Source organism: Doryrhamphus excisus, linkage group LG11, assembly GCF_037039965.1.
Source record: "Doryrhamphus excisus strain RoL-2023G ecotype Guam linkage group LG11, RoL_Dexc_Guam_v1.1, whole genome shotgun sequence".
NCBI classification, from domain to species: Eukaryota; Metazoa; Chordata; class Actinopteri; order Syngnathiformes; family Syngnathidae; genus Doryrhamphus; species Doryrhamphus excisus.
In genome coordinates, this window is record NC_136367.1 from 2,689,789 (window position 1) to 2,716,234 (window position 26,446).

Consider the following 26,446-nt stretch of genomic DNA (forward strand, 5'->3'; position numbering starts at 1 on the left):
CAGTAACAACAAGAAACAACGATTAAAAATGTACAAATAAAGTAAATACAATGTAACTAAGCTGGCGATTATTATTATGATATTTTTTTTTGTAAAAATGAAAAATCGTACATTTGATAGAAAAGCTACACTAGTATAGCAAAGTCAGTAACCGTTCAATTCTCATTACTCTAAATCAAGGAAATGTGATTTTCAACGAATAAAACGTGTACGAGGAATACCTCCTAAAATAAAACGAGAAAAAATATTTTTTAATGGATATTGTTTTTACCATTTTCTCCTGAATATGTGACGTTGAGAGTGGAACATCCGGGCATTGTAAGTGTATGAGTGAAACGCAATTGTTTACGTGAATGTGCCTTCCGGCACAATAGGTGGCGCTAGCTTACAAATATACCCACTAAACCGACGAAGACGACCACTATGGCAGGATGAACTATCAGTAATACAAGCGATTGATATTGTTTGTGGACTTTACAAACATGAAATTGGTAAGTGATGCGCATCGTTCATGTTTATTTGACAGAATTCGCTCTTAGTAATATGTTATAAACACATCGGTAAACACTTGGAGCTGCTCGTGTTCTATTAGTACTGTCTGCTACTAGCTTAGTACTTAGCATTGTTGCCTCTCAGTAGCCATAATGTGAGCTAGAACCGCACCCCTGATGTTCATAATGTTAATTATGTACTTCTTCATAGCTTTAACTGCTTCCTTGTTAATATCTACACAAATGTTTACGAGTTTCTCCAATTTTTGAATTTCCTTCGGGATCAATAATACATGTATCTGATTGGGTTCCATTAGTACTGCCTGTCCGGTCATCCTACATTGCCTTGCAATGTGCTTAAATTTAAATCAACAACCATTATGCTGGACTGTGGACTGGACACCACATCTGTCCTCAACTTCTTGCCCCTTCCGCTTGTCCACAGGTAAGTATTGATATCAGTGACGTGTGAATCATATAATTTTAAGAAGATTTAACTACAATCTATTTCTCTTTTACAGCCAAAGACTCTCAAAGCTTCCTGGCTGGGCAGCCAAAGATGGAACACTAAACCTGGAAAAGGTGTGAGAAGCAACACATTTCTGAATTGTTAGATTAATTATGTTGTATTGTCGCTTTTTAGGAGCTGAAAGAGTGTGCAGGAAGAGTATTTGTGGATTCGCAGCCAGAATTCTGTCTTCCTGAGGTAATAACAAAGCCACCGCTACGTTTAATTCGAGGGAAATGTGCTTTACGAAAGCTGGAACGACAAACCAGACATCAGCACGTGTTAAAAAATGTTTTTTCCTGTGTTATAAAAAGAGAGAACTGCTGGATATGTCGACCGTCGATGTGATCCTCATCTCCAACTACCACTGTATGATGGCTCTACCCTACATCACCGAAAACACAGGCTTCACCGGCACAGTCTACGCCACAGAACCCACTCTGCAGATTGGAAGGTACAAATTATTACTCGATGACTTTTCTATGACTGAAAGCTGCCGTTTTTATGTGAAAAAAGGTGATTGTGTTACTTGTTTTGTTCAGACTGCTGATGGAAGAGCTGGTGAACTTCATGGAGAGAGTTCCAAAAGCTCAGTCTGCCACCTGCTGGAAGAATAAGGAAATACAAAGGTAGAAAAAAACTGTTCTTATGATCAGTACTTGTTTATATGGTGACTTTAAACAGCAACTATTTTACAATAGGATGCTTCCTGGACCGCTGAAGGATGCGGTTGATGTTTGGACGTGGAAGCGATGCTACAGTATGCAGGAAGTGAACTCCGCGCTCAGTAAAGTGCAACTTGTGGGTTATTCACAGAAAGTGGTAAGAATATGTCCTAATACATGCACTGTTGCTTTCACTCTGGCTCGTTATAATTTGCTGATGGAGCAATAAAAGCCTTATGTTTCGGCACTTCATAATTTATTTATGTTTTGATACAGGAGTTGTTTGGGGCCGTACAAATCTCACCCTTAAGTTCCGGATACTCTTTGGGAAGCTCCAATTGGATCATCCAGTCCCATCATGAGAAAGTGTCCTATGTTTCGGGGTCATCACTGCTCACTACACATCCCCAGGTAGGTTGAGTGGACTCAGCAGGACTGCGATCTATATGTGGTGCAATTGGCAATGATGCTGCTCATTTAGAAGAGCAATAGCTGCTTTATTAACACTATTTATACGTCCAATCTTGTTCATTCATTCATTTTTTTACCGCTTTTCCTCACGAGGGTCGCGGGCGGGGGTGCTGGAGCCTATCCCAGCTGTCTTCGGGGCGAGAGGCGGGGTACACCCTGGACTGGTGGCCAGCCAATCACAGGGCACATATAGACAAACAACCATTCACACTCACATTCATACCTATGGACAATTTGAGTCGCCAATTAAAATCTGCTTAGGACCTTCTAAATACAGTTAGAGCCCTCCAGACGTGAAATAACACCCCTATAGTCACCTTTACACTCCTATTATTTCGTGTTAGTATACAAAATAAGAGATTATACATTTCTCATTAGTGTAACATTAGGCCTGCATCGCTAATTAACCTAGCATGTTTTTGGAATTTCGGCGAAAACCCACGCATGCACGGGGAGAACATGCAAACTCCACACAGAGATGGCCGAGGGTGGAATTGAACTCGAGTAGTAAGATTATTAATGCAATATTCTCGTGGTTAGAGCATGGAAACTCTGCTTAGGACCTTCTAAATACAGTTTTTAACATTATTAGAGCCCTCCAGACGTGAAATAACACCCCTATAGTCACCTTTACGCTCCTATTATTTCGTGTTAGTATACAAAATAAGAGATTATACATTTCTCATTAGTGTAACATTAGGCCTGCGTCGCCAATTAACCTAGCATGTTTTTGGAATGTGGGAGGAAACATCCAACATCCACACAGAGATCTCCGAGGGTGGAATTGAACCCTGGTCTAGCAGTGAGGTCTGCACGCTCAACACTTGACCGCCGTGCAGTGCCGCCCCGTCCAATCTTGTCTTCTGTCTTAATTCCAGCCGATGGACCAAACCTCCTTGAAGAACAGTGATGTTCTCATTCTAACGGGTCTCACTCAGATGCCTACTGCTAACCCGGATGGCATGCTGGGGGAATTCTGCAGCAACCTGGGTAGGCTCAAACATAGGACTTCTATCCCACGGTGATATTTAACAACAGCGATTCCGTTACAGCCATGACAATTCGGGCTGGAGGCAACGTCCTGGTGCCGTGCTACTCTTCAGGAGTGATCTACGACCTACTGGAGTGTCTGTACCAGTTCATCGACAGCGCCAACCTGGGCACCACCCCTTTCTACTTCATCTCACCTGTCGCTAACAGCTCCCTGGAGTTCTCACAGATTTTTGCCGAATGGTGAGAACTTTTTAAACTATTTTTCTTTGAAACGCATTCGGACATAACATGACATAAGGCTAAAAATAACCAATTAGCTAAAAATGTCATCCAATACTTCTCTACAAGAGAGGAGAAATATGATCTCAGGGAAGAAGTACATTTGAAACACTTCTATGCTAGGACTACGTTATGCTAGCCATAGCATTTCAGTATGTGGAATCAAACTATGGAATGGATTGAGTAAGGAAATCAAACAATGCACAACGATGAGCCAATTGAAGAAACAATACAAGCAGTTGATGTTTGCTAAATACAAGGATGAAGAGTCTTGAACCAGTCATGATGTGCTATATATATCACTATATTGACACTTACTATGGTACCCAATATGGTATTGGATGCTCATATCACCTCCTACTTCGGTACGTGACAAAAATTAAATTAAATTAAATTAAATTAAATTAAATTAAATTAAATTAAATTAAATTAAATTAAATTAAATTAAATTAAATTAAATTAAACAAAAAAACTAAAATTATATTAGGAAAGCAGGAAGTGAACAAATGTAGCAGTTGATGTTTGCTAAATACAAGGATGAAGAGTCTTGAACCTGTCATGATGTGCTATATATATATATTATGATATTCATTTTCTACCGCTTTTTCCTCACGAGGGTCGAGGGGGTGCTGGAGCCTATCCCAGCTGTATTCGGGCGAGAGGCGGGGTACACCCTGGACTGGTGGCCAGCCAATCACAGGGCACATATAGACAAACAACCATTCACACTCACAGTACCCGGAGAAAACCCACGCATGCACGGGGAGAACATGCAAACTCCACACAGAGATGGCCGAGGGTGGAATTGAACCCTGGTCTTCTAGCTGTGAGGTCTGCGCGCTAACCACTAGACCGCTGTGCCGCCCATATTATTATATATATTATATTATTATTATATCACCTCATACTTTGGTACGAGGTACATTATTTTAAAAACAAAACAAAAAACTGTATTATGGAAAGCAGGAAGTGAACAAATGTAACAGTTACTGATTGTAAAAGTACCAGACGGAGGGGTAGGATTTAATAAGCTTTGCTTCTTCCCACTCCTTTTGGACATGTGGAACTGTGAAGTGATTATGTGATGCATTCAATTGTAATCTGATGCATGTTTAAATGAAATAAAACCATTACCATAACGTCACTTTGTTTTTCAGGCTCTGTCACAACAAGCAGTCCAAGGTGTATCTCCCCGAGCCTCCGTTCCCGCATGCAGAGGTGCGTCCTGAAGAGGAACAATGCTGATTCTTGATGGAATGTGATGTAAAGTGTGCTGTTCTCTCTCAGTTGATCCAGAGCAACAAGCTAAAGCACTATCCCAGCATTCACGGCGACTTCAGCAGCGACTTCCGCCAACCATGCGTCGTGTTCACCGGTCACCCCTCCTTACGCTTCGGGGACGTGGTCCACTTCATGGAGCTGTGGGGCAAATCGAGCCTGAACACTATCATCTTCACTGGTGAACAAATAAATATAAGCTAAATATGACTGTAATGTTAAGTACCTAAACGCATCATTTTGTGCCAACAGAGCCTGACTTCTCGTACCTGGATGCTTTGGCGCCGTACCAGCCGCTGGCTATGAAGTGCGTTTACTGCCCCATTGACACACGACTCAACTTCCACCAAGTATCAAAGCTGCTCAAGGAGGTCCAGGTAACCAAACATGCTCATTCATTCATTCATTCATTTTCTACCGCTTGAGATGACCGAGGGTGGAATTGAACTCTGGTATCCTCGCTGTGAGGACCAATAATATATCAATGAATACAATATTTTGGGAGTTAGAGCCTAGCAAACCTATTTATGACTTTCTAAATACACTATTTAATAAACGTTAGAGCCCTCTAGCAATGAAATAACACCCCTATAGTCACCTTTACGTTGAAATTACTCAATATTGTTGACATAATAAGGGAAAATAAGACTTGTGCTTGTTGCTGTAAACATGTACCGGTGCTAGTAGGCTACTGAGACAGGAAGAACATGAAACATGCAAACTGAGGTACAGACACAGAGATGGCCGAGGATGGAATTGAACTCGAGTAGTAACATTATTAATGCAATATTTTCGTGGTTAGAGCATGGAAACTCTGCTTAAAACCTTCTAAATGCAGTTTTTAACATTTAGAGCTCTGCAGACGTGAAATAACACCCCTATAGTAACTTTTACCCTCTTATTATTTAGTGTGAGTATACAAAATAAGAGATTATACATTTCTCATCAGTGTAACATTAGACCTGCGTCGCCAATTAACCTAGAATGTTTTTGGAATTTTGGAGAAAACCCACGCATGCACGGGGAGAACATGCAAACTCCACACAGAGATGGCCGAGGGTGGAATTGAACTCGAGTAGTAAGATTATTAATGCAATATTTCCGTGGTTAGAGCATGGAAACTCTGCTTTAAACCTTCAAAATACAGTTTTTAACATCATTAGAGCTCTGCAGACGTGAAGTAACACCCCTATAGTCACCTTTACCCTCCTATTATTTACCTTCGTCGGCAATTAACCTAGCATGTTTTTGGAATTTTGGCGAAAGCCCACGCATGCACGGGGAGAACATGCAAACACAGAGATGGCCGAGGGTGGAATTGAACCTGTGTCTCCTAGCTGTGAGGTCTGCGCGCTAACCACTCGACCGCCGTGCCTCCCCAAACATGCTCATATGTAGTTAAAAAAAAAAAAACAGCTTAAATCCCCACATGTTAACATGGCTAACACCTCCCCCCCTGCAGCCCGTCCATGTGGTATGTCCCGAGCAGTACACCCAACCCCCAGTGACGCAGTCTCACCGATCCGACCTGATGCTGGAGCTGCAGCCGCCGCCCATGCCCTACAGGCGTTGCTCTGTACTAAGCCTGCCCTTCAGACGCCGTTATGAGCGTGTTTATATTCTACCTGAGGTAAGACAAGGGGGGGGGGGCACCAGGTTATTTAAAAAGTGTCACATTTAAATGTCAAGTGCACATGTTCCATGAATAATTGGCGCCGGGGGGGGGGCAAGATTTAATATCCCAATATCATCTGCTTCTGTTACTAGCTGGCCAACTCCTTGGTGCCTTCAGAGGTCAAACCTGGCGTTTCCGTGGCAACAGTGTCGGCTATGCTGCACTCCAAGGACAACAAGCACACGCTGTTGGTATGTGAGGATTAAGACTAAGTCAAACATAAGTCATCATTTTAATTAAAAAATAATATTTTTCTGTATCGCCAGTCCGTTCCTAAACCCCCTCCAGCGCCCCCAACTAAGAAGAGGAAGAGGGTGCTGGAGGAGCCCCCTGCAGGGCAGGCGCCCAAACCCCTGCTGAGCGGAGTTGTTCCCCTGGAGGCGTTCCTCGTCACTTTGCAAAAGGTCTGATACTTTACTACTTTTTGTATTTTTAAAATACAAATTAAAAAAAAATAAAAATTGAACGCCACACGTGCCGCCTCGCAGCACGGCATCACGGAAGTAAAAGTGGAGGAAACGGCAGACGGACACATCCTGCACCTGCAGGCGGAGGACACGCTGATTCAGCTGGAGGAAGACGGTACTCACATCGTGTGCGACAACAACGAGCCTCTACGTACGACACTACGAGACCTGGTGCTGCGTTTTCTGCAGAAGCTTTGATTTGGGTGCGTTTTTTTTTTTTATTGGACTCTCATAGTACTGTACATTTACAGCAGGTTTACTGTAAAGTACAGGCAGACATATTTTGTAAAATAGTATTTTGTGTGGTCCACATCACTCAAATTGCTTCATAAAATATTTTAATTGTCACACAGTTTACTTAAAATACATCGGATTATGACAGAAATGTACATTATCTTGCAATTCAGTGGTCATGAATCCCGCTGCGTCTTAATCTGTGGCAGCCCAGGAAGCACCAAATGTTATGTGGCAGGCCACCACAAATCAGCGAAAAAAAAAAAAAAAAGCTACAGTGATTGATAGATATTTGTTGCGTTTCAGCGTATCTTCACTTTAAAACAGAGGTGGTGCATTTAAGAAACGTATGGCTTCCATCGAATGCCTGGTTAGCAATATCCATTTTTATTGAATAAAATAACTCAAGACAGAATTGACCCTTCTTTGCTCAATTATAGCGTGATGACATCACTCTGAACGTCAACTGGAGCAGTCATTTTGGTCTTAAAGTGACAGTGACATGGTACAAGACAATGGTAGAGAAAATGTATTTGTTGTACTTATGTACTGATATTTAATAGTTAAATGGCTGCCCGAATAATGTATATAAGGGCAACTAAGTAGTGAGGTTAAAGTGAATCTGCTCATACCATCCACCCTTAGTCACACCAGAAGGGAGATCCAATTTTGCCTGGATTCAACCTGGTAAATATGTCCTCTGTTTCATTAGCACTTTTTTTTTTTTTTTTTTAAAGTTCCTCTACTTTGAGTCTTTCTCTGCGTCCAGTAGAGCAGACTGGATGCCCAGTTTCTTCAACTCCTCCACCAGATCACCATTCTGGTGCATTTGCAGGAGGATGTCGCAACCACCCACGAACTCGCCGTTGAAGTACACCTGAGGAATTGTCGGCCAATTGGAGAAGGCTTTGACTCCTGTGGGGGGGGGGGGGGGGGGGGACAGACGATTTAAGTCAGAAGTGAGGAAAATAGAACTAAGGGATCATTCTGTATAAAACAGCTGATGGCTCTACTGAAACACATTACTGTATTACAATATATTATAAAACAATGTTTCTGGCAGTTTGACTGCTGTTTATCTACAAACTATATATATATTTTAAAATAAAATATATATATATAATATATTTTTATATAGAAAAAATATAAATATGTAAATATATAAAATAAAAATATTGAAAAAATGTATAGAAAAAATAAATATGTAATAAAAATAGTTTTTAATTATATATATATATTTTATTTTATATAATAAAAATATATTTTATTTATAATATATATATTTTAAAAATAATATATATATATTTTATATAGAAAAATATATGTAAATATATAAAATACAAATATTGAAAAAATAAAAAATGTAATAAAAAATATTATTTAATTATATATATTATATAATAAATTTTATTTATAATATATATATTTTATATATAATTTTTTATCTCCTTCCTTATTAGACCATAATAACCAAGTACGTTTTAAACACAGGAAGTGAACAGACTCTAGTGGTTGCTGGCCTCTGAAAAGGGGCGGGGTTAAATGAACTTCCACCCTTTCGGAGACGTTCAACTGTCCCAAGTGGAAGCATGTGACGTACAGTATTAATGTAACACCGGTGTTCCAAAAATAGCCCTTGGCCTAACGTACAGTCCGGCAAACATACTCTAAAAAAGATCATCGCGAACTTTAATGTCAGTTTGGAACCGCACCCACACCCTAACCGCTGCTGTTACACACTGATAAAAAGGAACACTGGGCTAAACTAGCTTGCTAGCAAGGGGTTAACGTCACCATGACTGGCAACATTCCTAGCGCGGTATTTGAACATCTAACTTTATTTGCTTTGTATATGTGAACAATGACAATGTAAATACAGGAAGTAAACATATTTTGACATTTTCGAACATGTTAGATTTTATGTAAACGTGTTGTTTTTGAATGCAAGTCTGTTTAGCATGTTTGACATTAAGTAAACCCAAATACACGATGACGAGACAAAGCTACTACTTGTTTTTGTGCGACATTTCAGACAAAAAACGTGACATTTAAGTTGAGGTGACAACTTGTTGCTGTTAAGTAATCGTCCAACTAACCTTCCCGGAGATCTTCGTCGGCTAAGACGTTGTACGCTGCGTAGTCGTCCACGCCGTGCATACGGAGGATCTGGACCACGGCGTTGCTGAAGCCACACATCGGCTGCGCCGGTGTCCCCTTCATGAAGACAACCACCTTGTCCTTCTTCACCATCCCATCAAGGTCTTTGTGGAGGCCCGCCGCAGCGCACAGAAGCCGGCTTGACGCCGTCCACATGCGTCCTTCGGAGTATCCGGGTAGAGAGCACGGCGCCCCGGACCGCAGACATCGAGCAGTATATCTTATTAAGCTATTCATGATGTTTAAATCTTGAAATGAAAGTTAATTTCTCTGTTGTGAGTCCAACTTACTTGAAGACAACCCCAAGAGAACCAGACAAAACTACGCACGTCTTGAAGAGGCGGGAGCTTAATGTTCATTGGCCAGCTGCTTCCAAACAAACTCCTATGTGATTTGTCATTGGTTAGCATACGCGTTCGTCTTATTGGTAAAAAAGAATTTTTTTTTACAGCGTTAATGTCAACTAAACGTGAAACTAACAAACATGTAAATGAAATATTTTGTAAACAAAGTAAGGGAAGTACATGTAATTTAATATCATACAAATCATTGCTTACGAAAACGCATAATAACTTCCGGGTGGCTTGAGTAAAGCGGAAGTAGATAACAACTGCAAAATGGCGGAGAGCGTGGAGAAGAACAACAAACCCGCAAAACCAGGAGGAAAAGGGGGCCAGCCGTTGGTCATTGCCAAAACTCTTGCGGAGGCACAGCGCCTAAAGTTGGAGAGGTTGATGCGGAACCCGGACAAACTTGCCCCCATCCCCGACCGACAGAAAGAATGGACCCCTCGGGCTCCACCGGAGTTCGTCCGGGATGTGATGGGCTCCAGCGCCGGTGCGGGTAGTGGCGAGTTCCACGTTTACCGTCATCTTCGAAGGCGGGAATACCAGAGACAAGACTTTCTGGACAAAATGTCCGCCAAGCAAAGGAAAGAACAAGCCTATTTGGATAAAGTGGAGCAAAACAAGATGGACGCCGAGGAGAGAACGGCGAAGCGTAGGAAGAAGCGGGAAAAAATGAAGCAGAAGAAGCTCCTGGCAAAGAAAGCCAAACAAGACTCGAAAGCTGATAAAGACGCGGAGAGCAGCTCGTCTCTCAGCGAGGAGGAAGTGGAGGAGAAGCGGGAGCAGGAAGAAGAAAAAGAGGCTGATGATGACGCCGAAGTCCCGAGCTTCATCATGGGGAAGAAGTAACTCTAAGTGTGGTGTCCAAGGTGTGACTCGGGGCCATTCGGGGGCCGGAAGTAATTTATTATTGGCCCGCAACAACAGCAAATATAAGGACAGTCCTTTGCAATGACTCGCTGTTATTGTTGCTAACATTCTGGTCATATATGATGTCATAAATCAATGTTTTATGGATTTTTTTCCCCTTATTTGTGATATAGCAGCAACTATGCAGCCGACTTGCATTGGCATGGACTTGGATTTGACCGACGTGAGTGAAATCAAACACATTTATACTTAATTTGTTGCAAATCTTCTATAATAATTTTTAATAAAATGTCTTCTGAAGCATAAATCTGTTGTTTTCCACCCTATCTTTGCAACCTTGTGACTTTGCCGCTTGCACTTCTCCATTGCTTGTGGCTCCGACGAGGTTTGCGAAAAGCAATTCAAAGATTGAAGGCGTGACTTCTGGAGGCTCGGAAGCGTCACGTGCGATGTTCTTTGGACACTTCTCCTGCTTTCCACGGCGGCGATGACCTCGCTCTGTAGGCATCGCCTTTCTTGAGGCAGGTAGAGGTAAACGATGACGGACTGATATTGTTTGACGCAGGTGAAGACCTTCCTGTCAGACACTGTTGGCTGTCACACATTTTAGTAGAATAAAGTTTGAAATATTCAAAACAGACATAAGTTGTAATTTAGAAACACAGAAGTCATTTTTGAAAAATGAGGTTGGGGTAGCTGCATGGTGGGCGAGTGGTTAGCACTCAGGTCTCACAGCTAGGAGACCCGGGTTCGATTCCCCACTCGGTCATCTCAGTGTCGAGTTTCCATGTGCGGGTTTTCTCCGGGTACTCCGGTTTCCTCCCCCATTCCAAAAACATGCTAGGTTAATTAGCGACTCCAAATTGTCCATAGGTATGAATGTGAGTGTGAATGGTTGTTTGTCTATATGTGCCCTGTGATTGGCTGGCCACCAGTCCAGGGTGTACCCCGCCTCCCACCCGAAGACAGCTGGCATAGGCTCCAGCACCCCCGCGACCCTTGTGAAGAAAAAGCGGTAGAAAATGAATGAATGAATTTTCTATCCTGCTTATTTTCATGGTGATCATGCAAATAAGGCCTCACAGCTAGGAGACTTGGGTTCGATTCCCCACTCGGGCATCTCTGTGTGGAGTTTCCATGTTCTTTTGGTGCATGTGCGGGTTTTCTCCGGGTACTCCGGTTTCCTGCCACATTCCAAAAACAAATTTGTTTCCTTTTTAGAATATAACTTTTTTTCCCCTCAATATTTTGACTTGTTTTCATTCTATATTTCCATAACATTCTAATTTTTAAACATAATTTTCTCATAATATGAACATATGAAACATATTTTTTCGTTAATATTTCAACTCTATGCTACTGAAATGACATTATTTTTCTTCATATTATTCTTAAAAAATTGTGAATTCCTCTCTGAGAAAACCGCTGTTTTGTCTTAATATTTTTTTTTAATTTTCCATAATTCCATTATATAACAGTTTCCTCAAACTATTTTTTTTTTACTAAAATTACAACTTAATTTATTTACTAAAAGCTTACTTTTTAGAGTATAACTTTTTCTCTCTCAATATTTTGACTTGTTTTCATTCCATATTTCCATAACATTCTAATTTTTAAACATAATTTTTTCATAATATGAACATATGCTACTGAAATTACATTATTTTTCTTCATATTATTCTTAAAAAATTGAATTCCTCTCTGAGAAAACCACTGTTTTGTCTTAATATATTTTTTTAATTTTCCATAATTCCATTATTATATAAGTTTCCTCAAACTAATTTTTTAAAACAAAAATTACAACTTTATTTATTTACTAAAAGCCATTATTTTTGCTCCTAACATTACTTTGTTATTCCCATTTGATTACAACTTTTTTAAAATTTAATATTTTCACTTCATACTTGTAAAATTAATGCAGATTTTTTGCAGTTTTCTTGTTAAATTGTGTTTTAAATTAAAATTAATTTCAGTACTAATAGGTTTATTAGTCATAGGCTCCATTCCCCAAGCTTCTCCTGCGTCACGTGACCCCCCCCCCCCCCAATTGGAACCGGAAATGCTCTTGTTGCTGTGGATCCTGCTCTTAACTGCTGCCTCATTTGTGCCTCAAATGAACCTTTGAATCACCCCGCAGTGCACACGCCTTATTAAAAAGTGCTTAGTGGGCTTCTTCACGGGGGGGGGGTGCATCTTCTATGTCTGTGTCACGCACATTTGCCCTGAAAGACAGCATTTAATGATTATATTTGGCCTTCTCGCAGCCAATACCCTCACAAATCACACCTATTTGCTCGCTCTGCTGCTTAGTGCTTACACTACAAATTGCTTAAGTAGGTTTTTGCATTTTTTTTTTAACATAATCTATGCATGTTTCATTGAAAAGTGTGGTTTACAATGACAGTTTTGTCCACAAGGTGGCACTGCAGCATCAGCTACTGTGATGCATCATGTCATCACAATTAGCCTCCCACATTAGCTGCTGTTAAATTACTTACTGACACGGTGAGATGAATTAGATAATACTTAATGAGCACTTTGATATTTCACACTGCGTACTTTTGATTTTCAAACACCGTGTCATCATCATCATCAATGGCGGCAAAATGACATAATCAATGATATAACACAAAGGGGTGGCCATACAGTTGCTGTTTTTGGATTGATTGTATTGACCACAGCATATTATAAAAATATAATTCAACAAAGTAACCAAAATGAAAAAAAACTGCATAAAAAATGGCAATTTTACAAGAAAAATATCATTTTTAGAGCATAAAAATGACATTAAAAAAAAACTTTTAAAGTAATTATAAGAAACACAAAAAACTGAATAGAATTTATGTTTTTGGAAAATCAGATTGCATAAAGGTAAATAATGTCACAAGAATAAAGTTTAGAATTATAAGAAAATTTACAAGAAGAAAGTCAAAATAGCTGGAAATTAAATGAGAATAAAGAGAAAAAAAATGCAGATAATATGAGGATATATAGTAGCATATATATATATATATATGCTACTATATATCTATATTATTTGCATTTTTTTCTCTTGAATTTATTCTCATTAAAATAATATATATTTAATATAATTAATATATTTATATGTATACAAATTGATATATATATGTGCTACTAAAATGACAAGGTTTATTTTCCTCATTATTATATATTATATATAATATATTATTTGAATGTTTTATTTCATATTTTTTATTTATATATATATATTATGATAAAATATTATGAGGGGGAAAACAAGTTCTAATTATAGGAAAAAAATGTGTTTTTTTAAATCAAATTTAATGAGAATAAAGTGAAATATTAAGAGAAAAAAGTTGCGTTGTAATGACAAAAGTCTCAATTTTACAATAAAAATAATGATGTGTTAGTAGCATAAATTTAATATTTAATCTGTCATGAAAAAAGGAGCAAAATTGTAATTAAAAAAAGTCATAATTACAAAAATGTACAAAGGGAAAGTAGAAATATGTAATATTTTTTATGAGTAATGTCAAAATATAAAGGGGAAAACATATTTTACAGAGGAAAAAAAGCAATTTTCATAATATTCATTTATATTAATACAAAATCAAGTTATGATTTTAGGAAAATTAGGTTAGGGGAAATTTAATTATGTGTGTGTGTGTGTGGTTTTTTTTAAATCCCGCCTCCTCTGTAGAGTGGTGACACCTGGTTGCTGCATCCCAGGTGTGCTTGATTGACAATCAGGTGAGTTGCTATAAAGGACGCATCTCACCTCTCATTATGACCTGCTGTCTTTATATTGCTGTTTGTTGCGTGTGCGGCCATTTTGGTTTCTAATGTTGTATTAATTGACTAATGTTTAGTTTTTGTGTTTTTTCTTTTTGGATTCCAGACTACTTTTGCTTTGCTAGTTTTGAGGATTTTTTTCGTTTGTTTGTTTTATTCCCAGTTTCGCTGTTTCTCATGGAAATACATTTAAAAATATGTCTTTCATGGTTCTATGAGCCCAAAAAGGTTCCTGACCTCTGTGTTATGTAAAGGTTCAAACTCTATGTTGACCATAGTGTGTGTGTGTGTGTGTGTGTAAAACGGAGGTGTGGGTATGCCACACACACACACACACACACAAATGCGTACAGTGCGAGTGTATTTTGTACAAAACTAAAAAAAAAAAAAAATCCTGCTGCGGTTGTTTGCTTGGGGCTCAGCTCATGGGTCAAACGCAACTTTGAGCACCACCCCCTCACAGAGCAAAGAGAGCAATACTCCGCCACAGCCAGACTTCGGCCTTTCTCGTGTGAAGACTTGCGGATAAACTGTAAAAAAAAAAAAAATAAAAAAATTGTAGGATTTTACATACCTGCTGTGTCTTTATTTAAAAAAAATCCTTGGCTCACTCACAGTGCTAACAAAAACAACAAAATTAACACACAGAAATACAAATAATACCTATATCTTTACCGCAAAGCATGCTGGGTAGCTTCCAGAGTTTACCTCCAATATATATCTCTGCTCCCGGTCCAGCGTACCGTAATTAAGGTAGCATACCGCAAGGTAGATTACCGCATATTAGTTTATTTATATGTATCTCCAACTCTAACAAAATGTAAGACAACAAGATGCATTCAAGGACACTCCGAATATCACACAATGTCTTTATTTTGCATGTATATGTGGACTAAATACAAAAAAAAAAATACAAAAAAATAATTAATGGCTTGAGCACTTTATTCAACTTAAATGAAAAAAAAACTTAAACCATATTAGGAAAGCAGGAAGTGAACAAATGTAACAATGTAAAAAAAAAATTTTTTAATACAAAAAAACACTTTTTTATTTCTTTACTTTATTTGCGTTTTATTTAACCTACAAATGTGTCATTTTGCCTGACTCTGTATGATGGACAAGATGCACAAGCTTAACTCTCACTTCTACATAACTGGAATTGATTTAAGATGATTTAATTAAAAATATATTTTTTTACTTTATTTGCCTTTTATTTAACCTACAAATGTGTCATTTTGCCGGACTCTGTATGATGGACAAGATGCACAAGCTTAACTCTCACTTCTGCATAAATGGAATTGATTTAAACTTAAACTTAATTTTTTTATTTTTACTTTATTTGCCTTTTATTTAACCTACAAATGTGTCAGGTCATTTTCCCTGACACTGTATAATCATGGAATATTTCCTTTTGATATCTTTCGCTCTGGAAATTTGTGGAATTGCCGTTTGAGACATTTTTTAAATCATATTTTCTCACAAACAATATTGTCTGTCAAACCTTTGCAGCATTTCTTGATATGCTGGCTTTTCAACTTTATTAAAGAGCATAATTTTTCCTACGACTTTCTGTAAACGCGCACTATTTTTCACGCTGTTTTGATTGTTGGTGTGTAGCCATGCATGCTAGCGCCCCCCCCATGGAAACAAATCACATCTTTGAATGAGTCTTCTGAATGCCTTATATTTGTATTTTTGTACATGATCATAAAAAATACATAAAATTAATTTAAAATAAAAATTATATTAGGAAAGCAGGAGGTGAACAAATGTAACAGTTACTGATTGTAAAAGTACCAGATGGAGGGGTAGGATTTAATAAGCTTTTGCTTCTTCCTACTCCTTTCGGACATGTGGAACTGTGAACTGATTATGCGATGCATTCAATTGTAATCTGATGCATGTTCAAATGAAATAAAACCATTAGCATTACCAAATGAGATGGTGTCTTTGAACACGACATCTCACTACTCATCATAACGTAGTTAGCATGTGAGTCAAATGTAAAAAAAAAAAAACTAGTCTCGGGTAAATCGCTTTTTTCAGTTAATTTGGAGCCGTTAATAAATACAAATATTGTTTATATAATTATGTCGTTTATTTGAATAAAACGCAGTTAAAATTTCAGACATTGTTGCAAATGGTGATTAATCACGATGAATTATGGAAAGCAGGAAGTGAACAAATGTAAAAGTACCAGATGGAGGGGTAGGATTTAATAAGCTTTTGCTTCTTCCTACTCCTTTCGGACATGTGGAACTGTGAACTGATTAAGTGATGCATTCAATTGTTAATCTGATGCATGTTCAAATGAAATAAAACCATTACCATTACCAAATGAGATGGTGTCTTTGAACACGACATCTCACTACTCATCATAACGTAGTTAGCATGTGAGTCAAATGTAAAAAAAAAAACTAGTCTCGGGTAAATCGCTTTTTTCAGTTAATTTGGAGCCATTAATAAATACAAATATTGTTTATATAATTATGTCGTTTATTTCAATAAAACGCAGTTAAAATTTCAGACATTGTTGCAAATGGTGATTAATCACGATGAATTATGGAAAGCAGGAAGTGAACAAATGTAAAAGTACCAGATGGAGGGGTAGGATTTAATAAGCTTTTGCTTCTTCCTACTCCTTTCGGACATGTGGAACTGGGAACTGATTATGTGATGCATTCAATTGTTAATCTGATGCACGTTCAAATGAAATAAACACCATTACCATTACCAATGTACACTTTTTATGTCGTCCCGGCCGATGCAGCTTATTGATCCATTTTATGGAACACCCTCACGCGTAGTTCCGCTTGACTTCTATTGTTCCGTGGGATGATGAACGACGCTGAGTAGATTCCAAGTCAGCAATAATTACCGTTCTCTACATCAGTGAGCCAAGACAATCAGACAGTTTAGAGCCGATCTATTAACACCCTGATTGCTGTTTTCACAAGGAGGCAGAACTCAATTCCCTTGGGGGGGGGGAAATCCTCCAGTTCGTAAAGCCTCCCGAGTAGTACTATGCACCATCATGCATTCTGACCTTTCATTATAACAATCAAAGCTGGTGAGACTCTTCAACGACCCCAAAGGATCTGATTTTTTTTTTTTTTTTTGTCATCCAAACAAGAACGCCATGAAAATCCCTGATATATTAGACTCTTGAAAGGGGGGGGAATATTATATGGTAGAAGTTGACTTTCATTTGCAGTTGACATATGAATTGCACTTACGTGTCAATCTATCTGTAGTTCAGGTGTTTTAAGTCCAGGCTAGTCATTTTTGAAAAGCATGGAAATAATACATACCGTACCAGAACCACAATGTGCTTTTTTAAACTGTAAACTATGTGTTTTTTTTAACGGTAACTTCAGGAGAAAGTACTTTTTCAAAAAAAGTACAATGAAAAAATATGAAATATGACACACACATTTTTATTTAACTGAATCAAATTGACACTAAACAATATAATTGCCATTTTTTGTGACCAAATGAAGCCCTAGTCTTATGATAATATTGAATAATAATAGTACAGGGTCAGGCAAAATGATGGTTAAATAAAACGCAAATAAAGCAAAGAAACAAAAAGTGTTTTTTTATTTCCGAAAAGTACATATAATGTAATATAGTAAACATATAAAGTAATATAATGTTTCTTTATAATGCCAATGTACTTTATAAGGCCATGTACTTTTCAAAAATAAAAACACTTTTTTGTTTCTTTACTTTATTTGCCTTTTATTTAACCTACAAATGTGTCATTCTGCCTGACTCTGTATGATAGACAAGAATGCACAAGCTTAACTCTCACTTCTACATAACTGGAATTGATTTAAACTGATTTAATTTTTTTTTGTTTCTTTACTTTATTTGCCTTTTATTTAACCTACAAATGTGTCATTCTGCCTGACTCTGTATGATAGACAAGAATGCACAAGCTTAACTCTCACTTCTACATAACTGGAATTGATTTAAACTGATTTAATTTTTTTTTTAAATTTTTGTTTCTTTACTTTATTTGCCTTTTATTTAACCTACAAATGTGTCATTCTGCCTGACTCTGTATGATAGACAAGAATGCACAAGCTTAACTCTCACTTCTACATAACTGGAATTGATTTAAACTGATTTAATTTTTTTTATTTTTGTTTCTTTACTTTATTTGCCTTTTATTTAACCTACAAATGTGTCATTCTGCCTGACTCTGTATGATAGACAAGAATGCACAAGCTTAACTCTCACTTCTACATAACTGGAATTGATTTAAACTGATTTAATTTTTTTTAAAAATTTTTGTTTCTTTACTTTATTTGCCTTTTATTTAACCTACAAATGTATCATTCTGCCTGACTCTGTATGATAGACAAGAATGCACAAGCTTAACTCTCACTTCTACATAACTGGAATTGATTTAAACTGATTTACTTTTTTTTAAATTTTTGTTTCTTTACTTTATTTGCCTTTTATTTAACCTACAAATGTGTCATTCTGCCTGACTCTGTATGATAGACAAGAATGCACAAGCTTAACTCTCACTTCTACATAACTGGAATTGATTTAAACTGATTTAATTTTTTTTTGTTTCTTTACTTTATTTGCTTTTTATTTAACCTACAAATGTGTCAGATCATTTTACCTGACCCTGCATGAGGAACAAGATGCACAAGCTTAACTCTCACTTCTGCCTGACTTTGTATAATCATGGAATATTTCCTTTTTTGATGTCATCTCTCAAAAGTAAACTGTAAAAGTAAACTGTATTATGGAAAGCAGGAAGTGAACAAATGTAACAGTTACTGATTGTAAAAGTACCAGATGGAGGGGTAGGATTTAATAAGCTTTGCTTCTTCCTACTCTTTTTGGTCATGTGGAACTGTGAACTGATTATGTGATGCATTCAATTGTAATAATAATAAAAAAAATAATGTTGGACGCATTTGTAGGTTAAATAAAACTTAAATAAAGCAAAGAAACAAAAAAGTGTTTTTATTTCCGAAAAGTACATATACGGAATACAAGTACGGAGACAAATCACATCTTTGAATGAGTCTTCTGAATGCCTTATATTTGTATTTTTGATTGTAACATGTAAAACTTGATTAATTTAATAAACTAATTGATTAAACCTTGAAATTTGAACCACAAAGTGCCGTGTGATGGTCGGATGGATAGTCTTTTTTTTTCTGACCCTGACAAAATTATCTCATTTTGAGCGGGAGAATAAACAACACATGGTGACCTAACTTTTTGGTAGTTTGGACTTACGGTGTTGGAGCAAACTTGTGAGAAACGTTCCTCCAAAATTATAAACAACTTCATAATTCAAAGCGTTATTTGTTCCGTCACATATATTAAATATCTCCGTGCAAGTGACGTCACAATAATATCTTGTGGTAATACTTTAGTATACGGAGGCTGCGGATGAAGTTAAAGTACAAGATAAATTACTTTTAACATCAAAGTCTCTGATGCAATGTGTTCCAGATGAAGGACCCCAGGCTCTCGGCCCCCATTTTGTTGCATCAGTGAGGATGGTCTAGACAGATAACGTATCTCTTCGCTGGGACGGAGGCAGTTAATGTTTAACTTAGATGTCATGTGGCTGTCCATGTTGGGGTATAAAATGGGGAAAATTCCGTCGATCCATCCGCAGCCGAGAGGACATTAACAGGTAAGCAATAGAACAGGTTTCTTTTAAGGATTTCTTCCTGGTTCTTTGGATCGTGTTGGTATCAGAGACCTGGGCATTGATCACGCAATTTAGAAGGTTTCAGTCGATATTAGAAAGGAAAATGGACAATGAGACCGGTTTTCAGTATATAGGATTTGCTGCTCCACTCTAAAAAGTGAGTGGTAAGCTTATGCAGAAGTGAGAGTTAAGCTTGTGCATCTTTTCCATCATACAGAGTCAGGCAAAATGACACATTTGTAGGTTAAATAAAAGGTAAATAACGTAAAGAAACAAAAATAAAAAAAATGAAATCAGTTTAAATCAATTCCAGTTATGTAGAAGTGAGAGTTAAGCTTGTGCATCTTGGAAAAAAGTGTTTTTATTTTCGAAAAGTACACAATTTAGAAGGTTTCAGTCGATATTAGAAAGGACAATGGACAATGAGACCGGTTTTCAGTATATAGGATTTGCTGCTCCACTCTAAAAAGTGAGTGGTAAGCTTATGCAGAAGTGAGAGTTAAGCTTGTGCATCTTTTCCATCATACAGAGTCAGGCAAAATGACACATTTGTAGGTTAAATAACAGGTAAATAAAGTAAAGAAACAAAAATTTAAAAAATGAAATCAGTTGAAATCAATTCCAGTTATGTAGAAGTGAAAGTTAAGCTTGTGCATGTTGGAAAAAAAGTGTTTTTATTTTCAAAAAGTACACAATTTAGAAGGTTTCACTCAATATTAGAAAGGACAATGGACAATGAGACCGGTTTTCAGTATATAAGATTTGCTGCTCCCCTCTAAAAAGTGAGAGATAAGCTTATGCAGAAGTGAGAGTTAAGCTTGTGCATCTTGTCCATCATACAGAGTCCGGCAAAATGACACATTTGTAGGTTAAATAAAAGGCAAATAAAGTAAAGAAACAAAAATTAAAAAAATGAAATCAGTTTAAATCAATTCCAGTCATGTAGAAGTGAGAGCTAAGCTTGTGCATGTTGGAAAAAAAAGTTTTTATTTTTGAAAAGTACACAATTTAGAAGGTTTCACTCGATATTAGAAAGGACAATGGACAATGAGACCAGTTTTCAGTATATAGGATTTGCCGCGCCCCCTCTAAAAAGTGAGAGGTAAGCTTATGCAGAAGTGAGAGTTAAGCTTGTGCATCTTTGTCCATCATACAGAGTCCGGCAAAATGACACATTTGTAGGTTAAATAAAAGGTAAATAAAGTAAAGAAACAAAAATTAAAAAAATGAAATCAGTTGAAATCAATTCCAGTTATGTAGAAGTGAAAGTTAAGCTTGTGCATGTTGGAAAAAAAGTGTTTTTATTTTCAAAAAGTACACAATTTAGAAGGTTTCACTCAATATTAGAAAGGACAATGGACAATGAGACCGGTTTTCAGTATATAGGATTTGCTGCTCCACTCTAAAAAGTGAGTGGTAAGCTTATGCAGAAGTGAGAGTTAAGCTTGTGCATCTTTTCCATCATACAGAGTCAGGCAAAATGACACATTTGTAGGTTAAATAAAAGGTAAATAAAGTAAAGAAACAAAAATTAAAAAAATGAAATCAGTTTAAATCAATTCCAGTTATGTAGAAGTGAAAGTTAAGCTTGTGCATGTTGGAAAAAAAGTGTTTTTATTTTCAAAAAGTACACAATTTAGAAGGTTTCACTCGATATTAGAAAGGACAATGGACAATGAGACCGGTTTTCAGTATATAGGATTTGCTGCTCCACTCTAAAAAGTGAGTGGTAAGCTTATGCAGAAGTGAGAGTTAAGCTTGTGCATCTTGTCCATCATACAGAGTCCGGCAAAATGACACATTTGTAGGTTAAATAAAAGGCAAATAAAGTAAAGAAACAAAAATTAAAAAAATGAAATCAGTTTAAATCAATTCCAGTTATGTAGAAGTGAGAGTTAAGCTTGTGCACATTTGTAGGTTAAATAAAAGGCAAATAAAGTAACGAAACAAAAATTTTATATTGGAAAAGTACTGAACTAGAAATGAACTATGCTATGTTCAAGGACTACAGAATAGAGTAAGACAATGTAAAAAATTGTTACCGGTATTATCGCGTAGTCCTATTTAAGTGTTGCTCAATTGTGTATGTGTATCATGGAGGGTGAGTGTGTGTTCTAGGTATTAGAATTAGTATTTTTTTTTTTAGCTCTTGGCTCATGCTTCTCTAATTTTGTCTGCACAGGCGGTGAAGATGCACACTTTCTTTGCAAGCTGCACTCTGGCGGCGTTGATGCTGGCCGCCTGCCTGGCAGACCACCAGCACCACCAGCACCACCAGCACTCTGGGGAGGACATGAGCTGCCGCATTCTGTCCCCTCACAATGCCGATTTTGGCTTTGCCCTTTATAAAACTCTCAACGCCAAAGCAGATGCCGGAAAGAACGTCTTCTTCTCCCCGCTGGGTATTTCCTCTGCCCTGTCCCTGCTGTCCACGGGGGCTGCCGGCGACACCCACAGCCAGCTCTTTGCCACCCTTGCCTACGGCGGTCATGAGAAATCCGAAATCGACCAAGCGTATAAGCATCTTTTCCACACGCTCGAACACAACCAGGAGTCCCATCAGCTGAATATCGGCAACGCGGTCGCCGTGCGTACGGGTTTCACTCCCGCTGAGCCGTTCATGAAGGGCGCCAAAGAATCGTACTCTTCAGACGTCCTAAACGTCGACTTCAGCAAACCTGAAGAAGCCGCCGCTGCCATCAACACGTACATCGCCGGCAAAACCAACGACAAAATTAAAGACCACGTCAAGGACTTGGACGCGGATATGGCGATGATGCTGATTAACTACGTCTACTTCAGAGGTATGAGGCGTTCAAAAAACCGAGCACATCAATCACGGAAAATCCTCATAAATGTCTACTTCTAGGACATTGGGAGAAACCGTTCAACAGCTCGCTGACGAAGAAAGCCGACTTCCAAGTCGACGAGAACACTAAAGTGGAGGTAGACATGATGAAGAGGATGGGACGCCACGACTTTCATTACGATCAAGAAAACGGCACGTCCATCCTCTTGCTGCCGTACAAAGGCAACACCTCCATGATGATCATCCTGCCCGATGAAGGTAAAATGAAGACGATCGAGGAGCACATCACCAAGGAATCCATCAGACGCTGGCACGACTCTCTTTACAGACAGTAAGACTATTCTTGCATTGTTATACCCTAAAGCTCATTTTTATACATGGCAGTGACAACTCCTTGATGTGTTGCAGATCGGTGGATGTGTTCATGCCCAAATTTTCCATTTCTACCAACGCTGCTTTGGACGAAGCACTGAAAGAAATGGGAGTAACTGCTGCGTTCGGGAACGCCGCCGATTTCTCCGGCATATCACAGGAGATAAAGCTTAAAGTGTCTAAGGTACCACATACTGAAATACAAAGGTATATGTAGTATTCTGGCCACTGGCATCAGTAATGTTCCATTATTGGGATATGTGTTCTCCCATTTAGTGTGGAAGTGGTATGTTTTGGGTTCTTTCTTTTTCTTCCGATTTAGTTTTAAACCTTTCTCATGTTTACAATACAGTAAGTTTAGAATGTAGTAAATAAATGTGGCTAACTACTTAGCTCGCTAGGTTGGTAATGTTTATCACAGGAGATAAAGCTTAAAGTGTCTAAGGTACCGCATACTGAAATACAAAGGTATATGTAGTATTCTGGCCACTGGCATCAGTAATTCCATTATTGGGATATGTGTTCTCCCATTTAGTGTGGAAGTGGTATGTTTTGGGTTCTTTCTTTTTCTTCCGATTTAGTTTTAAACCTTTCTCATGTTTACAATACAGTAAGTTTAGAATGCAGTAAATAAATGTGGCTAACTACTTAGCTCGCTAGGTTGGTAATGTTTATCACAGGAGATAAAGCTTAAAGTGTCTAAGGTACCGCATACTGAAATACAAAGGTATATGTAGTATTCTGGCCACTAGCATCAGTAATGTTCCATTATTGGGATATGTGTTCTCCCATTTAGTGTGGAAGTGGTATGTTTTGGGTTCTTTCTTTTTCTTCCGATTTAGTTTTAAACCTTTCTCATGTTTACAATACAGTAAGTTTAGAATGCAGTAAATAAATGTGGCTAACTACTTAGCTTGCTAGGTTGGTAATGTTTATCACAGGAGATAAAGCTTAAAGTGTCTTAAGGTACCGCATACTGAAATACAAAGGTATATGTAGTATTCTGGCCACTAGCATCAGTAATGTTCCATTATTGGGACATGTGTGCTCCCATTTAGTGTGGAAGTGGTACGTTTTGGCTTCTTTCTCCTTCTTCCAATTTAGTTTTAAACCATTTCTTAAGTTTAGAATGAAGTAAATAAATGTGGCTAACTACTTAGCATGCTAGCTTGGTAATGTTTATCACAGGATATAGAGCTTAAAGTGTCTAAGGTACCACTTGTGTACCTTAGACCACTAGCATCAATAATGTTCCATTATTGGGACATGACACTGCATGTGTTCTCCCATTTAGTGTGGAAGTGGTAAATTTTGGCTTCTTTCTCCTTCTTCCAATTTAGTTTTAAACCTTTTCTTAAATTTAGAATACAGTAAATAAATATGGCTAACTACTTAGCTCGCTAGCTTGGTAATGTTTATCACAGGAGAAAAAGTTCAAAGTGTCTAAAGTACCACATGCTGAAATACAAAGGTATATGTAGTATTCTGGCCACTAGCATCAATAATGTTGCATTATTGGGACATGACACTGCATGTGTTCTCCCATTTAGTGTGGAAGTGGTAAATTTTGGTTTCTTTCTCCTTCGTCAAATTTAGTTTTAAACCTTTTCTTAAGTTTAGAATACAGTAAATAAATGTGGCTAACTACTTAGCTTGTTAGCTTGGTAATGTTTATCACAGAAGATAAAGCTTAAAGTGTCTAATGTACCACTTACTGAAATGTAGTATTCTGGCCACTAGCATCAGTAATGTTCCATTATTGGGACATGTGTGCTCCCATTTAGTGTGGAAGTGGTACGTTTTGGCTTCTTTCTCCTTCTTCCAATTTTGTTTTAAACATTTTCTTAAGCTCAGAATACAGTAAATAAATGTGGCTAACTATTTAGCTCGCTAGCTTGGTAATGTTTATCACAGGACTGCATGTGTTCTCCCATTTAGTGTGGAAGTGGTAAGTTTTGGCTTCTTTCTCCTTCTTCCAATTTAGTTTTAAACGTATGCTTATATGCATATTTTCACCATCGCTGGTTTTCTCACTTTTCTAGTTGGGAACATAAATTTTCCTGAAACTTACCTATGTTCTAAGAACTTTTTTTTCTTCCAATTTAGTTTTAGTTTTAAACCATTTCTTTTAAAATACAGTAAATAAATGTGGCTAACTACTTAGCTTGCTAGCTTGCTAATGTTTAAAGCCATTGTTTATGTCATTGCGGTGATACTGTATGGCAATGTGGCGTAAACGAAAAACAATAGGAGCGCGACTATAGGGGTGTTATTTCATGTTTACAGGGCTCTAATAATAGTAAAGATTGTATTCAGAAGGTACTGTTAAGTATTAATGAAGTCTTATCACATGATAGCTCATATTCATGTTAATATTATCGGACATTCCTAACTCACTGCCCCCCCCCCCAACAGGCATCCCATCAGGCGGTTCTGAGCGTGGATGAAACGGGGACCGAGGCTGCGGCCGTCACCACCTTGGAGGTCATGCCCATGAGCATGCCCATCAGGATGACCATGGACAGACCCTTCTTGGTCTTCATCCTGGAGGACTCCACCCATAGCATCCTCTTTATGGGCAAGATCAATAACCCTGCAGCCCATTAAAAATGAAATCATGTGCCATATTTTCAGCTTTTTTTTTGTATTTTGTTATAAATTCAATACGTTAAAAACATTGGATTTCATAGAATACAATTATCAAAAATGTCACACCCATTACTTGTCCAAAAATATCAATTGTGCTGTCCTGAGTGGTCAATAAAGTTATGGCTGTATCCATAATTATATGGAACACAATAATCAAATAATGGTTATTGTTCCCCTTAATAAAATAAAGACTAATTATCTTTCAATCTTGAGTCAATCATATTAGACACACCATAAAACCTCATTGAGTTAGCATATTTTGACAATTACTAATATTATTTTTCCATCAAACAGCATTCATTCATTCATTTTTCTACCGCTTATAATAATATACAACATATAATAATATACAACATTCAAAAGACTGGGTTATAGGTGTCAGTATTGTTACTGTAATATTTGACAAGAAACACAAGCACCAGACTTGATCACAAGAACAACAGGATTTTATTGCAGGTATTATTATAATTATTATTATCTCACCAACAGGCACAATAATAACAGAATACGGTGGAACCTTAGTTAGCGTCCGCCCTGGTTAATGTACAAAATGCCATGCAAATTCATTCATTCATTCATTTTCTACCACTTTTTCCTCACGAGGGTCGCGGGGTTGCTGGAGCCTATCCCAGTTGTCTTTGGGGTACACATCTGGACTGGTGGCCAGCCAATCACAGGGCACATATAAACAAACAACCATTCACACTCACATTCA

General features: G+C 37.7%; 4 protein-coding genes and 1 non-coding gene across 6 annotated transcripts; 4 read left to right on the forward strand and 1 right to left on the reverse strand.

Moving 5' to 3' along the window:
• Positions 1-343: 343 nt before the first annotated feature.
• Positions 344-7,476, forward strand: ints9 (integrator complex subunit 9). The gene is made up of 17 exons (XM_058071082.2): positions 344-491; positions 809-936; positions 1,013-1,073; positions 1,135-1,197; positions 1,314-1,453; positions 1,542-1,628; positions 1,701-1,821; positions 1,941-2,075; positions 3,014-3,125; positions 3,188-3,368; positions 4,565-4,625; positions 4,695-4,866; positions 4,938-5,062; positions 6,148-6,315; positions 6,453-6,551; positions 6,627-6,764; positions 6,849-7,476. The coding sequence occupies exons 1-17, from the start codon at positions 483-485 to the stop codon at positions 7,023-7,025; spliced, it is 1,977 nt and encodes a 658-aa protein (XP_057927065.1). The 5' UTR covers positions 344-482; the 3' UTR covers positions 7,026-7,476.
• Positions 7,149-9,569, reverse strand: glrx5 (glutaredoxin 5 homolog (S. cerevisiae)). Its single transcript, XM_058071138.2, has 2 exons — positions 9,158-9,569; positions 7,149-7,976 (listed from the first exon to the last, which is right to left on the reverse strand). The coding sequence occupies exons 1-2, from the start codon at positions 9,453-9,455 to the stop codon at positions 7,804-7,806; spliced, it is 471 nt and encodes a 156-aa protein (XP_057927121.2). The 5' UTR covers positions 9,456-9,569; the 3' UTR covers positions 7,149-7,803.
• Positions 9,181-10,741, forward strand: prkrip1 (PRKR interacting protein 1). The gene has a single exon (XM_058071123.2). It carries the CDS (start codon positions 9,836-9,838, stop codon positions 10,412-10,414), a length of 579 nt encoding a protein of 192 aa, XP_057927106.2. The 5' UTR covers positions 9,181-9,835; the 3' UTR covers positions 10,415-10,741.
• A 20-nt stretch (positions 10,742-10,761) lies between these two features.
• Positions 10,762-11,040, forward strand: LOC131101747 (small Cajal body-specific RNA 13). Its single transcript, XR_009119294.2, has one exon.
• An 8,704-nt stretch (positions 11,041-19,744) lies between these two features.
• Positions 19,745-25,937, forward strand: LOC131131012 (alpha-1-antitrypsin homolog). Of its 2 annotated transcripts, XM_058075280.2 has the most exons (5): positions 19,745-19,883; positions 22,084-22,705; positions 22,771-23,041; positions 23,119-23,266; positions 25,498-25,937. In XM_058075280.2, exons 2-5 carry the CDS (start codon positions 22,093-22,095, stop codon positions 25,687-25,689), a joined length of 1,224 nt encoding a protein of 407 aa, XP_057931263.2. In that variant the 5' UTR covers positions 19,745-19,883; positions 22,084-22,092; the 3' UTR covers positions 25,690-25,937. The 2 variants fall into 2 exon arrangements, with proteins under 2 accessions (XP_057931263.2, XP_078650669.1); XM_078794543.1 differs by lacking the exon at positions 19,745-19,883 and having other exon boundaries at positions 22,061-22,705.
• Positions 25,938-26,446: the final 509 nt, after the last annotated feature.